The sequence below is a fragment of the Pteropus alecto genome, unplaced genomic scaffold (genome assembly GCF_000325575.1).
Source record: "Pteropus alecto unplaced genomic scaffold, ASM32557v1 scaffold3, whole genome shotgun sequence".
Lineage (NCBI taxonomy): Eukaryota > Metazoa > Chordata > Mammalia > Chiroptera > Pteropodidae > Pteropus > Pteropus alecto.
Window position 1 is genome coordinate 12,146,740 of NW_006442484.1, and position 15,966 is coordinate 12,162,705.

The 15,966-nt window shown below is 37.8% G+C and overlaps 1 protein-coding gene across 1 annotated transcript in view; it reads right to left on the reverse strand.

The window, feature by feature from the left end:
* The window catches only part of NCKAP5 (NCK associated protein 5), a 570,133-nt gene that overhangs the window by 118,489 nt on the left and 435,678 nt on the right, over positions 1 to 15,966 (reverse strand). Inside the window, exon 10 of the mRNA XM_025039578.1 lies at positions 4,629 to 4,730. Within this exon, the coding sequence (XP_024895346.1) occupies positions 4,629 to 4,730 (102 nt within the window). The remainder of the gene's footprint in view (positions 1 to 4,628; positions 4,731 to 15,966) is intronic.

The following is a 15,966-nucleotide window of genomic DNA, read 5'->3' on the forward strand; positions in this document are numbered from 1 at the left end:
TCCTGAAAAAGTAGGAAAGCTCTGTTTGGAGGAGAGTAAATATCAAGTCGACTTCATAGTGAGGTTGAAGGGAATATAGCCTAGTATTTAGGGAACAGACTTTAGAGTCAGACAAACTAGGGATTCAAATCTTTGCTCTGCCTCTTACTAACATGCTAGAGGAAATTAATTTCTTAGAGCTACATTTTTCTTTTAAAAAGTGAATAATGATATCATTGCCTACATTGTAGTTTACTGCAAGGACTAAGTGAGGTTCTAGATGGGAAGCATAGAGCACAATATCTGGACTAAATAGGTGTTTAATTATTGAGAGCTACAATCATCATTAAGTGGAAGTATCACAGTGGTAGTTTCCCATTTTATCCAGTCATACTGTTGGAAGAATCAGATCAATATCAATGCATGACTCTAATGCTACAAAAGGAAGAAGATACATTAGTGTCTTTGGCTAGAGTTCAAAAGAATGAGCACTAGAGTGGGAGTCTAGAGACCTGGATAAACACTGCCACTAGACAGAAGATCTTGAGCAAACAAAATGTTTAACTTCCATGGACCTTAATGTTTTCATTTGTAGAGTGGGGAAGTTATACCAGATTACTCCTATGGTTCCTTACGGCTATGATGCATCATTCTAAGGCAGGAATCAAAAGCCCGGAGCATTGCTCTACCACCTTCCAGGAAGCCATGTACAGTGGAACACCAAACTCAGGACTAATGAGATTCTGTTTTAAAAGATAATGGGACTTTTCTTATCAGTTGACTGTCCAAATGGTAATGACTCTCATATTAAATAGATCTGGACCCCGTGCGTAAGATTCAGGTGGTTCAAATTCTAGTAGGTCTGCCTGAGGCATGGGTGACAAAGTAGTAAACATCCCAGCACATGTTGACAGCCACTTTATAGGCTCCTAATGTAACAGATGAAGCTCCACAAACTGGACAGGCTAAATTAATTTAGCATCCTGACCATGGGAACAGAATCTCTCCATTACCGTCTAATTCCCGTCTCCTATCTATATAAAGCTTTGTCTCAGAAACTCTTCAATGGGGAACCATCTGTCTTTGTGTCACTTGCAGAGTGGCAAAGTTTCTTACTTATGCAATTTATTGACACTTTATGGGTGCCTTTAGTACCTGAGTACTTATCAGTGTTCTCCAAATGCAATTCCAACTGACGGTGACTAACCACCGGCTTAGAGAAGAAAGAGAATGCTATTGTGAGAGCACTTGTGGTAAATATGAAAGCTCTACAGAAGCATACAGAAAGTATGTCTCATTTGCTTTCTAACAAATATCCATAATCCTTAATAATGTTAGATTTCCAATGTTAGGTCTGCCTTGCTATCGATTCTTCATTTTTGCCATATAACAATCGATTTAAGTGATTTAAAAATGCCAAGAAATTTTACTATTCTATTCCCCCCCTAAAATTTGGCTCTAAATATTGAAAGGAGAAAATTGTCTTAAAAATCCAGTTTTCAGTTATATCTATGGATTTATGACCTCGTTTATTGCTGGGTGTAACTTAATTAAGGGGAGTTCATATTAGTATCTCAGCTGATGCCTCCGGCCACTGGTCCTATTGCACTGGAACACCAGGCATTTAGGCTTCACTCCTCACGGACATCCGGAACATGCCCTGAACGAACTCTCAGAAACATCACATCATGTTCCACTTCTACTTGTGTGCTATTTCTTCCATCCCTTTCTCTCATATTTTGTCGTTTGGATAAGCAGGGTGGTGGTTTTATTTAGGACTACCTCTGCTCTGAACAATATGTGTACTATCCAGAGAGAGATTATGTCTGTGTCCTGCAAGACCATCCAGATTTAAATTTCTCCAACGACCCATTTCATACTCTGCTTGGCTTTCAGTTATAGTTTATATTCTACCTTTTCCCAAGGTACTGAAGCTTATGTTTTTCCCACCTATCTCTTCCCACTACACCTATCGAAACTTTACCTATCTTTACAACTTAACTCAATCACTCAATTCCCAGGCCTCTTTTAAGCATCCTTGCCCAGTCATTGCCCATGTGTATACTTTGGTATAGATGCTGGATTAAGATGACAGAAAATTAGAGCTTGGATGATGAGCTGGAGGAGGAAGGAACTGCTGCTCCTCCCTTGACCTTGAACTTGAGATGTCCAAATATGATGAACGATACTTCAGAGAGGTAGAAAACACCCATAAATGTCATGGAGGCAGGTAGGGTTAGGGGTGGTTAAGCAGAGAGGTATCGACTAAGACAGGCTTTTTATACTTGAATGTGCACATGAATCATCCGGGATCTTGTTCACTGTAGATTCTGATTCAGTAACTCTGAGGTGGGACCTGAGATATAATATTTTTAACAAAATCCCAGGTGCTTTGATGCTGCTGGTCCAGGACCTGTGCTTTGAGTAGGAAGCTCCTAGCAGAAGCTATGAGAGGGGTCTACCTCTTGTGCGGATTTCATGGTACCATGTTGTGTCATCTCACAGGCTGACCTGGGCTATGCTGAGCAGGACCAAGGGAATGGTCTGAGCCTACCCGTGGGCCATGGTAATGAGTAATGAGTGTGTGTGTGTGTGTGTGTGTGTGTGTGTGTGTGTGTTGGGCTGATTACAGAGTAATTCCTTGCAAAGAAGAGGAAGGGGCTGATCCTCCCTACGGGGAAGTTCTCTTACCTTTCTCCTACCTTGGACAACCGATGTTTGAATTTATACGTCATGGCTGCAGTATAAGTTCTTTTTCATGCAGTTTCTTCCTTCATCAGCATATGATTAGCATATAGAATTATTTACTCCAGCGAATAACTTCTGTGATTGAGCATTTGAACTCAAAGGCCATTTATTTGGTTTAGATCCTGGCTCTTTCACTTGCTAACTTTGACCTTGGAAAAATTACTTAACCTGTCCATACTTCAGTTTCTTTCTTTATAAATGGAGATACTGAAAACATCTACCACAGTAGATAATTGTGAAGGCTGAACAGCACCTGACATATAGTAATACTTAGTAACTTTTAGGTTATTTCTACTATCATTAAAAATGTTTTTTTTTTTATATACATGTGTCTGGCTTTTTAATTAAAACATAAGTTTACAGCTTTCTTAATATATCATCATTGTCTGACACGTTGCACATAGGAACTGTGATGAGCAAAAGACAACAGTGGGTGCATTTTGTTTGTAGAGATTATTGATGTGAGCTTCTGGAGAGACATGCTAGTAGATACTTTTCTCAGTTATCGTTCCCCATCTGTGCCACGTTTTTCTGTGCTTGGGGCATGGTGCCGCATATTTAAAAAGAACGGTAGAGGATTAAAGCAGCAGAGGTCTTATTATTACCAATACTGTTAGCAGGTACTTTATCATAGACATTTCAAATATCTCATTTAATCCTCACCACTACTCTCAGAAATAAAAAAAAGTAACATCATTATGTTCATTTTTCAGATGAGGAAACTGAGATATTGAGCTGTTACTATCTAGCTGATGGTAACCCAGCCGATACAAGATTCTGATGGCAGGCCCGGGTCCTACCCACCATGCCGTAGTATCAAGTAAGGCCCTTAACAATGAGCAGGACTCCTGGGCATATATAGACCACCAAGCATCTTACCGAAAAGAGTTAAAATTAGTAATAGATAATATTATTAAAATTATTTTTTTGCCAAAGAATGTATATTGGCTTCTACTGCAACATTATCTTAATTATCTTGATTTATTTGGAAAAATACAACATTTGCAGTAATCAAAGTGTATTTTAAATTACCATCTTGAATCACTTTGTATGCTTTAACATCTTAACTAAGAGAAATGAAATATAAAATTCACAATTTTAGCTTAAAAAAAGGAGAGAGAGGTAGAACAAGAATAAAAGTCTGAGTTTCTTGAATAAAAACTGCACACTTAAAATATTGCTGACCTTAAGGCTATATTATAGATTGGATGCCATTAAGATCTTCATAAATGTTTAAAGTGATAGCACTCCACTAAAATTTCCTTCCAATCTAACTTGAGAATATTTATCTTTGATATAGAATATCCTACCTATACTTATAAAATTATACAGTAAAATAAAAAGCCAGTTATCCACAAATGTTCATCTGTCATTGTTTTAAGCCTAACAATTTCATTATATGTTTATTTGGCTCTTGTGTTTTTCCACTTACTTTTTTTATGTCAATGAGAGTTAAAAGCCATGCTGGTTAAAGTTTTGCCAAATAAGCACAAAGCTAACCCTAGCTAAAGAAAAAAACAAAACAAAACATACAGCCCATGAATTTTTAAAAGTTCATACATAATATATCATAAAAGTAGACTGACTAATACAGGACATGGGCTTTAATAAAAAGCTCCTTGACCATTTCTCAGAGACTTTGAGATGTAATCAATACCCAAAAAGGTATCCTGGGGATAAGGCCAAGATTTATGATATTTTTGCCGAGAGTGACAGTTTCTGCTCACTCTATCATCTGTGAAATTCATGATATTGAATTTCATAGAACACAAGAAAGGAAAGCATTTTTATCTGTCTGACAATACTTCAAAGATACGCTCTATGCTTCACTTGTGACATCATATTTGATGGAAGGGAAATAACAACCTAAACAAGTGTTCTGAAGGCAACAGGGAACTCACGTGAATCTCAACATCAGTTTGTGACCGCGTCGGACTTCGGCTTCTTTCCACCTCTGAAAGCAGATCTCCAGATGAAAGATCTAAGATGCGTGAATGAAGTTTCTAGATAAAAGCAAGTGGAAACATTGAATAGTGATAATTTAATTGTTCGTTTTAAAATCCGGCCTTGCACAGGTAAATCTCAAAGGATTTGACACTTCTGGATTGGATAATACATATCCTAACTCAAAAAAGTTTATTCTAATTTATCAGTGTTCTACATATATGCATGTGCAAATTACAGCTTATAAACAATAATCGCACTTTCACAGTCTGTCAGTCTGTGATGGAAAATAAGCTGTAGGAAAAAAATAAGTAATAGTTGGGAAATAAGTAGCAAGAAAATTGTTACACTTATTAGCTAGTGTGAAAATTAACTTTTGATATTCACATTAAAAACAATCACCAAGTTAACCTTATTATGTTGAGAATGGTTAAAATCTGAGCAAATAATTATAAAAGTGACCTTATTTCTAAACAACATTGATCTCGTGAAATCTTCCCTTGGACACATTTTAACTCAAAGTCATTAATGTCATCTGTTAGGAACAATTAATATGAATACAAAATAATTGCATCAGGGATCTGGGGACTTGGATTTTGTGCATTAATATTCACACAACTATTTGATTATATACTCAATTCTTTATTTCAGCTTTGCTTGGGAGGCTTGCTAAACCAGGGACATTTCACTATATTAATCTTTATACTAATTACTAAAGCTTTTCCGTGCACATTAAATTTGATCTGTTTAATTGCAAATATAATAAAACTCGTGATTTATGTCTAATGTTTCTGCAAGGCTGATGACATTTTCAAATGGTACTTGCAGTCTGGTTTCTCTTGGTTACAACTTTTGTGACTTTGGATAGTAAAAACGTCGAATTGAGTAGGTAAATAATGTGGCTAAACATGCTGCCCATGCCTTTCCTCCCTGGAAAGGCCTTGCTGCCTAGTGATAATGATCTGGGAAATGTCTGAGATTCTCTGCCACTAATTAATGTTAGAACCATCGTAAAGTGTAGGAGTTGACCCACGAGTCACTTTGTTCCAGCAGACCTACCATGTTGTCAGAGGAACCGTAGACTCCATGTTTAGTCCTTGCCTACTGAAGGAGCACTGTGGTAGGACTGCACTGCATCCTTTTGTGGGAGTGGAGGCACTTTTTTTTCAGCTATGGATCAGTTCTCCTCCTTATCAGGAGCTTAAAATCACTACTTGCTACAGACCTATACTCTTGCTTCTTTGAACCCATGTTTGTGGAGTTACTTTCACTAAAAATGGCAAAAATCCTAAACCGATTGCCTGTTATTTTGAAAATTCTAATTTCTCCAATAGACATCATTAGCTAACTAGAATCAGGATGTTGTTTCTATCCAATTTTTATAATCCTTACCTCGAGATCTCTCTAGAATCTGTGTTTTTGGGGGGCAAAGATTATTTAATCCCCAGAACCTGTCACAGTGTGTAATATTTGGTTATTATCCAAGTGATGCTTATTGTAGTTTATAAAGAAAAAGATGTCTATATATTTTTCCCATCTATATATAGGTTTTAAAGTTTGGAAAAGTGCCAAAAGAATTATAACGTTCTGAGGCCTAAGAATACATTTATCAATATGCAAACAGTCCAAGAAGTTATGGGAAATGACATTCAACAACAAAAAAATAATGATTTTGAGTGGTATATCATGTGATTTTGGGGAACAGTTCTTACAGATTAGTTATCTGACTTCTCATTCAGTTCATGGTTATACTTCACTCCTTCTTACCAGATATATGATGTCATCCTTTGCTTTCTGCATGAATATGTGTCTCTATAAACCCATCCTCCTAAGTGATGTTATCTTTGAGCAGTTTTTATCCAAATGGACAGTTCCCTCTATTTACATAGGTAAGGTCACGTGGGAAAGGGGATATGTCCTAGGGCAAGGGGCCAGGTGACCTGAGTTCCAGGCCTATGTAAGGCACAGATTTTAGCAGATCTTTGGAATATAAATAGACTGCTCTATCTCAGATTCCTCACCTGAAACAGAGGGATGGAAGTGGCTATTTAGCCTACCACACAGATAGGGAGAAGTATTGCCACAAGTAGGAAGGATAATAAATAAGATAGTACGCTGAAATTCACACAGCCTTACACCAATTAATTGTCATAACTGAGAGTTCATGGTAGGCAATTTACTAAAGGCTAAGGTACAAACGAATCACTTGTTGTTATAGTTCCCATATATGTAAGGCAAATAAAAATTGACTTGGAAAAATAAAATCTACTTCCATGTTAAGGCCGCAGGCAAGAAAATGGTAGGTACATATCATTCTTTTAACAACTTCCCTTAAATAACCACAAAAGTTCACAAGCCCATAGATGTTACACTTCTTATAATAATAATTTTTATGAGAGGCTTATATTTTCACATCTATATATGTATTTAATGTTATAATAAATATATCCTCATGTAGAGTAAAAGAGAGAGAAGGAACCAGAGAGATAGTGTGAGTGCAAGAGAGCAAGCACATTGCTTTTCAAACTGGTGTTGTGATGTTATCCGTGCTTAATTGGAACCTCAGTGAAAAATAAGTAGAATGTACCTATAGAAAATACAATTAAAGCAATATCTTTTTGGATATGTCTCCTTGGGCAAGGGCAACAAAAGCAAAAATAAATAAATGGGACTACATCAAAATAAAAATCTGCACAGAGATGGAAACCATCAATAAAACAAAAAGAACCTACTAAATGGGAGAAGATATTTGCAAATGAGGTATTTGATAAGTAGTTAATATTCAACATATATAAGAAACTCATACAACTCAACATCTAAAACAACAAATAATCCAGTTAAAAATAGACAAAGGACCTGAATGGACATTTCTCCAAAAAAGACACTACACACAGTTGACCAACAGACATATGAAAAGATGCTCAAGATCATTAATCATCAGGGAAAGGCAAATCAAAACCATAATGAAATATAATCTCACACCTGTCAGATGGCTGTTACCAAAAATCAGCAAGCGTTGGCGAGGATGTGGAGAAAAGGGAACCCTTGTGTACCGTTGGTGGGCCTGTAAACTGGTGTAGCCACTATGGAAAACAGTATGGAGATTCCCCCCAAAATTAAAAATAGAACTACCATATGACTCAGCAATTCTACTTCTCGGTATTTATCTGAAGAAAACAATAACACCAATACAGAAATATATATGCGCTCCAATGTCTATTGAAGCATAATTTACAAAGCAGAATATGAAAGCAATCTAGGTGTCCATCAATAGATAAATAAAGAAAATAGTGTGTGTGTGTGTGTGTGTGTGTGTATGTGTATGTGTAATGGAATATTACTTAGCTGTAGAAAAGAATGAAATCTTGCCATTGCTGACAACATGGAGGGACCAAGAGGGTATTGTAATAAGTGAAATAAGTCAGACAGAGAAAAAATTATTACTGATTTCACTTATCCACAAAATCTAAAAAGAACTAAACAAAGAAAACAAAACAGAAACAGACTCATAGACACAGAAAACAAATTGACGGTTGCCAGAGAAGAGGAAGGTAGGGGAATGGGTGAAAAAGGTGAAGTGACATAAGAGGTACTAACTTGCAGTTATAAATTAAATAAGCCACAGGAGTGTAGTATATAGCATAGGGAATACAGTCAATAATATCGTAATAACCTTGCATGGTGACAGATGGTTACTAGACTTATGGTGATCACAAGGTATATATATGTCGAATCACTATGTTGTACATCTGAAACTAACATAATATTGCATGCAAATTATTCTTTAATGATTTTTTTGAAAAGTTATTGTCAGAAAGAGTATAACAGGCAAGAGAATGCCATGACCTCTTAAAAAGTACATCTGCTTAGCAAGAGGGAGAATTCTGCATTACATATTTATCTATAGTTTATGTTTGCTGTTAATGTTCATTTGGATAAAATCTCTCACCTGAAATAATTCAAACTTTAAATCTTTAACCTGAAAATCTTAATGAGTCCTGATTTTAGACATGGCTTTTTAAAATGTTTTACACATGAGAAGTAGCAAGATTATACAGTATAATTTTGAAATTGACCTCTCATCATCTCTTACATTATCTTAGTAACTGTGATTCCACTTGGTCTTAGAAAGAGAGACTCCTAGCCTCACACTTCCAAACCAAAGGTCAGTGAGATCCTTTCACTCAAAAGCTTCCTTTGATAACAATTTACCCCTCCCTTCTTGCCAGACAGGTTTCATCTCTGGAATGGCGCTCTCTACTTCTGAGCTGATGCTTCTGTCTCTCTTTCCGCAGCACACTCTCCCTGCTCCTGCCATCCTATCTAAAACCTACTCACTTATTCAGGACTGTACTAACACCTCACTTGTAAGGTTGTCTGTCATCTCTAGCCCACAGTCGATTTCTCACCCAGTTGGATTACAACACTCCCCTATTTGGGCCCTTTATCTGAAATGCACAATTGCTGAACTGTTCCTGTATATAGTCTATTTTCCTAACAGAGTGATCAACTCTATGAAAATGAGGTCAAGCCCTACATTTCTGTTTTCTCTCTGTGGCAGGGACTGGCTAGTTGTCATGGAACCTAGTCCTTCTTTCTGGGCACTTAGCTGGACTGCATTTCCCAGCCTCTTTTGCAGTTAGGTGTGGCCATGGGACGTGGTTAGTTCTAGCCAATGGAGTATGAGCAAAGGTGATATCTGTCCTGGCCCAAGAATATCTATGCTCTTTCCCCTTCTACCAGCTTGATGCAGCCAACTTACTATAGCAATCTCAGGAGCCATGCATTAAAGATGGAGCCACCAGGTGGAAGGGGTTTGGATTTCTGAATTACCAACTGGAAGAGTCACCTGGGGACCAAAGATATTTCTTTTGGACTTTCCATGAGGAAGAAATAAACTTACACTGGGTTTGAGCTATGATTCATTTGAGGGTGTGTTTGTCATCATGACTAATACTAACCCGGCTGATACAGCTCTCCTCTGAGATAAGCACTCAATAGCATACACGGTAGCCACACAATTGATACACACATGCACAGGTTTTCCTCGCTATCTGAAAGTTGAGCATTACTATGAAACCTTTCATAAGCCAAAATGGTGTAAAGTAAAAAAGCGCTTACCATTAATTTATATGGAAAAAATTTTAAGCATTCCCAAAACCAAAATTCAGCATACACACAATGTCCTTATTTCGTTCATCTCTATCGAAATGCTTAATTACATCTCGTTTTACGCTAAGTACAATACCTTTATGAGCCCTCTTCGGCTTTTCTGATACCTCAGGACACATCTTGCTAATGAATGTATAAAATAAATCAAGATAAAGCACAGATGCTCACAGACACAGTTGAGCTCTGGTGGATTGACTCTGAGATGTTAAGTGTCGTTCTCAGAGAAGGTGCCACTCTTGCTGCTCAGGCACCCTCTGCCTTATGGCTTGCTGCAACACAAATACTGAACACTATTTTGCTTTTTGCCGTTTCTGTAAAATCAAAAATTTCGGTAAGTGAAAACAAGTAGTAATGTTGGTCTTTTGTATCAGTGAGGTGGCGTAATGCACACTTTCAAAAAGCGGGGAATGCCTCTGTCACCAGACAAGTGACTAGGTTCTTGTCAACATCTTGAGGAAGAATTCACTGACAAACAGAGAAGGAAATGAAGCAACAGCTCAAGTTTATTAGAAGCAACACAGTTTAAAGCTTATGGTGGCTCGATGCTGAGATGCTGAGTGTGGTTCCTGGGTAGGAGCTTGGAGGGGCCACTCTTCCTGCTCAGGGTTCATGATGCCTCTATTAACAGCTTGTGTAAAACAAACGCTCAATGCTATTTTCACTTTTTCTGTAAAAGCAAAAAAACTCTTTGGATTTCTTTTGGTTAGCGAAAACAGGTACTAATACAGGTCTTTCATAAAAGCAAAGTAGTATAAAGTGAACTTTCGGAAACCAGGGAATACCTATATTCATACACATACACACATTATATACACAGTCACACACATATTTAAATATGTATATATGTTTATGTCAGCTGACCAAGGTGACATCTCACACTGAGGACTTTCAGCTTCATGAAGAAAAGGCCTGCATTCTGTCACTATGCAGGGACACCAGTCAGGGGATTTGTGTGATGAGCTAAGGTGCATTACAATCCATAGCCCGTACACTCACCTCATGCCAGTGTAAAATACCAAGCACAGCTTTGGGGACCTGGCAATACCAGGGCAGCCAGTTCCAGAATCACACACTGGGTCAGTAATATCTGGTGGCTGACGCTGCCTTCAGTCAGCCAGCATTATGCTCTCTAAACGGTTCTGAATCTGTAACTCAAGGCAGGCAGAGTAACATCCCCCTTGACAGACGGTGCCCAGGGCTGGCTGTCCTTTATCTCACGGGGATGAAGGAGGAGCAGCCCCTCAGAACAGTGGAGATGTATTCTGTAGCTCTGCAGCTAATGATGGCAGTGGGGCTTGGAGACGAAGGTGAGCTCGGGCCTCTCAGAGTGGCGTTTCTCTTCTCACTCACAAAGCTGCAGTTTTTCAGATGCTCAGTGAAGGCCTATTGCATTTAACAGAATTCTGCCTCTAGGTTTTTGCCCAGTAAGGAGATGATGTCTTAACTTTAAGGCCCTGATTGCTGAGGCCAGAGAGACACTGAGTCCTTATTTAGTGGTACACTGTGAGGGTAAAAAGCAGATCTTTACCTGAGAACTTTGGGTAGCTTGGAAAACTTGCCTGGAAAACTCACGTAAAATAGGGTGATGGGCAGCTTTTGTATTTTTTGATGTACTTCTTAAGGTTTGAAAAGAAATGTGTAAATTTTTTCACGCCAGGATTTCAGAAGCTATTAACTCAGTTTAAGATGTAAAGAGGGAGGCACAAAAGGATAGTTTAAGCATTGCTTCCTTCTCTTCATTCAGATTTGGTGAGAGAATTAATCTAATACTATACTCATGTATATAATTTTCCCCCCCTCTAACTATCAAAAGCCAAATGTCTGTACAAAAGAGAAGTCATGAGAGTGGATATGGCACATATCTGATTAATAGACTCTACCAACATAAGTAATTTAGATTCAGCAACAGAAAGTGGACGTGAATTAGTGTTTTTAATCTGATCTGTTTCAATCTCCTTGATTGAATCCTTGGTGGATACTACAGGATTGATCCTGAATTCTACCACAGTCCTGTTTTATATTCTCCAGAGTTGCTTTTTCTCTCTCTTGTGGAAAAGGTCTCTCAGTCAAAGGGGATGGCCGCTATGCCCACAAATCTTGAATTCCTGTTCATTTATAGAGTGAGAAGGTGTATAATTGTCAAACAATCTGGTGCTGAATCTTCTTTACCAATCGCATTTCTCTGAATTCTATTCACAATACACCGGACCCATTAGAAGTTATTTTTCTACTCTCAGAGGTTCACGGCAGGATATTTAGAGGAGTAGCGGGATTTTCTGAAATCTGCCTGCTCACCTCTGGTATCTTTAACTATTCAGTATGTTCCCCAATAAAGGAAATCCCAGCAGCTGCCCTGTCACTCTCTCTCTCTGTGCACACTCCTCACCTGCTCCTGCCTGCTCCCTGGCTGAGTGCTGCTGTTCCCACTATCTTGGCTGTTCGCTCATTTGGACTTGGCCTTGTTTAGGGGTCACCCTCCCTCACAAATTGGGTGACCTGGATTCTGGGTGGATTTTTTGGATAAAAAATTTATTGCTTCTTCAACTTTAGCACTGTTTTCAAATCACCCTGTCTCTCCTTCGGAGAAGTTGATCTCAATTCACAGCTTCCAGAAAGCTTCCTGGAGCCAGAAAGCTTCCTGGAGCTCCCTCAATTCAGCCCCAGGCAAGCTCTGGGCCTTGTGTTTCATCCCCTTTAATCCCATCACAAGGAAGGCAAGTCTAGAGTGGGCTATTATTATCCTCTGAGCATTTTTCAATATTGCTAACTTCAGATGATTTCCTGTGATTTCACTTTTCTGGAAATCCTCTGTTACAAGGGTAGAAAACATTCATGGTGGATTTAATATATGTTTAAGAGGTGATTTAAATATTGCTCTGAATCAGACATAACCAGCTGAATAAGCCTTGTTTCTTCTTTTGGGTAATAAGGCAATTTTCATATGTATGCATGAGGCTGAAAGGAAGTCCAAGGAAATCTCCTAAAATAGCTTGGAGTCTGATTAAGATAATTTTTTCTTTGAAAGCTCACCAAATAATCATCTCCAAACCCCAAGTTTTACCTTACTCACACACTAGCCTAACATTTTTACTTATATTTTTGACATACCCATAAATATGATTTTTTTTTTTCCATCAGCCTTTCCAAATCCCATCAAGAGATATTGTGGTAGACCCCTGGTTCACATTTCACAGTTTTATTCTGTTCCATTAAGAATTTATTATAAAATCGAATATTATATAACTGCACGTTACATAACTAAGTATTATATGGTCATTTCTTAAATTTACAAAAATTTGAGCCTAGGACAAAATCTTTTTGGATAAAAGCTGATGTTTAATTAATTATGCTATTATTTCCATTTTGGGATACAAAGATAAAACATAATACCTGCATTCAATCATCGTGCTGATGCAACACAGAGTATGCCTTTCAAACGTCCTCCTGGAGGCCCTTTAAAATATGTCCATCAAGATCTGATCTCACTTCAGAGTCTGAAATTTTTATAGCTATTATTTTCTTTTTTGCCATCTACAACAGTTCTTGCTGCAATGATTATTTTCCCGGACAACTTTTAGGCTTGCCTTGCATATCAATCTTTAGGTGCCCCAAGAGTATTCTGTTTTGCTCTGGATGGTGCCTCTGCAAATGACATGGTCCTACATCTTCTTTTCTGTTTCTATGGATCCAAGATTATAAAATGCTTTGGAAACAATTATTCCACAGCTATATTCAAAACCTCCTTCAAGGGTCTCTGCTACCATGACAACCTGATTATCCGGTGGCTGCCTAAGAGAGCAGTGTTTGGTTTGGTGACTAGGAAGTTTATTTGGGGCTTCTGCAGCTTAGACTGATGACTGGAGTATCTCAAATCTGCCCTGTGTTCCGAAACTCCATTAACAGTGCCCTGGGGACCTGCAGGGCGAGGACCAGCGGGAAGACGGATGAGGATGCAAAGAGCAGACCTTGCCCTTGGGAGCTTCTACTCTAATTAGTGCAACAAAAAGCATTTATGAAGCATCTACTATGTGCAGAATCCTGACTATGAACTATAAACAGACTCAAGGAAGCTAATTAGTGTAGTCTATGATATCAATGAGGAGCCCACACACACAGATGAGAGAAAAATAAGAATTCTTAAGGCAGAAAATGCAAAAGAGATCTTGGTATAGAGTAAAGGGGATATGGGGGCAGGAGCGGGGTAAGAATGGAGGTCAAGATAGTAACACAGTTAAATATGAATAAGATAATATTCTGTGCAATAAATGTTCACGGAACAGAAGCTTAGCTCTCACTATCTTTACAAAAAACAAAAAAGAATCAGAAATATTTAATATAAAACAGCAAAGTGACAGAGTGTTGGGAAACGAGATATAGGGTTAGGGCTTCCAGAGCAGGTCACATGGACCTGTGGCAGGTGGAGAGCCAGTACCTAAGAGTGATTCATACTTGCTTGCCTGAAAAATCATAAGACACTCTGAAGCTTCCTTTTTGTCTTCTTTTGACTCTGATCTGAGAGAGGAAGTGATTCAGCACAGCCTGAGCTTATTCTTGGATCAAAGAGATACAGAAGTGTCTTGAAATTTCCATTTTTATCACTAATTACTTTAACAGGTACTTTAAGAAGTGCTTTCCAATTGCCCCCACTGTTTTGTAAAATTATCTACATGGCATTTTACATTTTTTATCAAGATTTATTTTTGAAAATTCTCCATGATTTCCGAAGTTTTTTGCTTTTTACACATGGGGGAACACATTTTCCCTCTGATTTCATGAACTAAAGGAATTAGGGGAAAAAACAAAACAAAACAAAACAAAACAAAACAAAACTTGACCTATTTTTACCAGACTATTGGAAATTGCCTCGATGGTCACTGGAGCCCAACGTACCATTCGATAGGAAGAAATGAATTACCTTCTGCCCTGTCGGGGAAGGAGGCCCCGTGTGAAGTCCCTTCCCTGATCTTATTTCATGAATCCTTAAGCCCTGCGGAAGAAGCTATTATCTTAGCTTTTAGGGATGAAGAACTCAAGATAACCAAAGCCAAGGGAAGTATTCAAAGTTACAAGGTTATAATCTAATAAATGGTAGAGCTGAGGATTCTCTCTCAGTTCTGCCTTCCTTCTAAGTCTAAACTCTCCACCACATTCTGCTTGCCTTTTCTCTGAAGGAAGGGAATCAATATCCTCAATGGTCTCTATTGCAAGCTGAGCTGTTTATATCTGCCTAATTGCTTAAGCCCATAATTTGGAACTATGAGAACTTTCCTGCCCAGACCTTTTCTTAGAGGCAGATAATTGATAACTGAAAAGAAATAATAGTAACAACAACAGTAACAACAGTAGCTGTGAACATTTATTCAGCTCTTTTTAGCACCAAGTATGTGTTTCATGTATACTAGCCTTTTAAATCCTATCACAATCCATGGTGAGGACTATTTTATTCTCATTTTACAGGTGAAGAAACTGAGTTACAGGGCTAAAATTCTTGCCTAAGAGCACATAAATAATGTTTAAATCCCAGGCAGTCTGACTACAGAGTTCATACTCATAATTCTACAATTAAATCTGGGTAATGATAGCTTGTTACAAATAATTTACTAAAATAACAATATAAATTAATTAGGCAACAATATGAACTACTTAGAATTTAAAAAGAGAAATATCTTTAAGTACAATATGATATCATCTCTTGCTATAGTCAAACATTATTCACTTGTTCAAAAACATAATTTCATTGTTATTATTTGTAATATTATCGGTATTGGTGATGTTGTGTCCTCTTAGATCTCTATATTCTTTCCAGGGAAACACAATTTTGAATATTAATTTGGATCTAACTGAAAATAAAACTAAGGAGAAAAACAGAAAACATTTACAGAGTGCTTCCTTCATACTAATAGTGTGCTAAGTGCTTACATTTTTTTTTTCTTATTTAATCCTTATAATCACTTAATGAAATAGAAACTATTACGACTTCAATTTTCAGATGAGAAAAATGAAGAACAAGTTAATAAAGTGTTCAGGTCAGGGATTTGAACCTAGACACAGACTTTAGCGCTGCCCCTTATGACAGACATTCTCTGCCACCATGTTGTCTCATCTAGGGCACAGTGATGGACA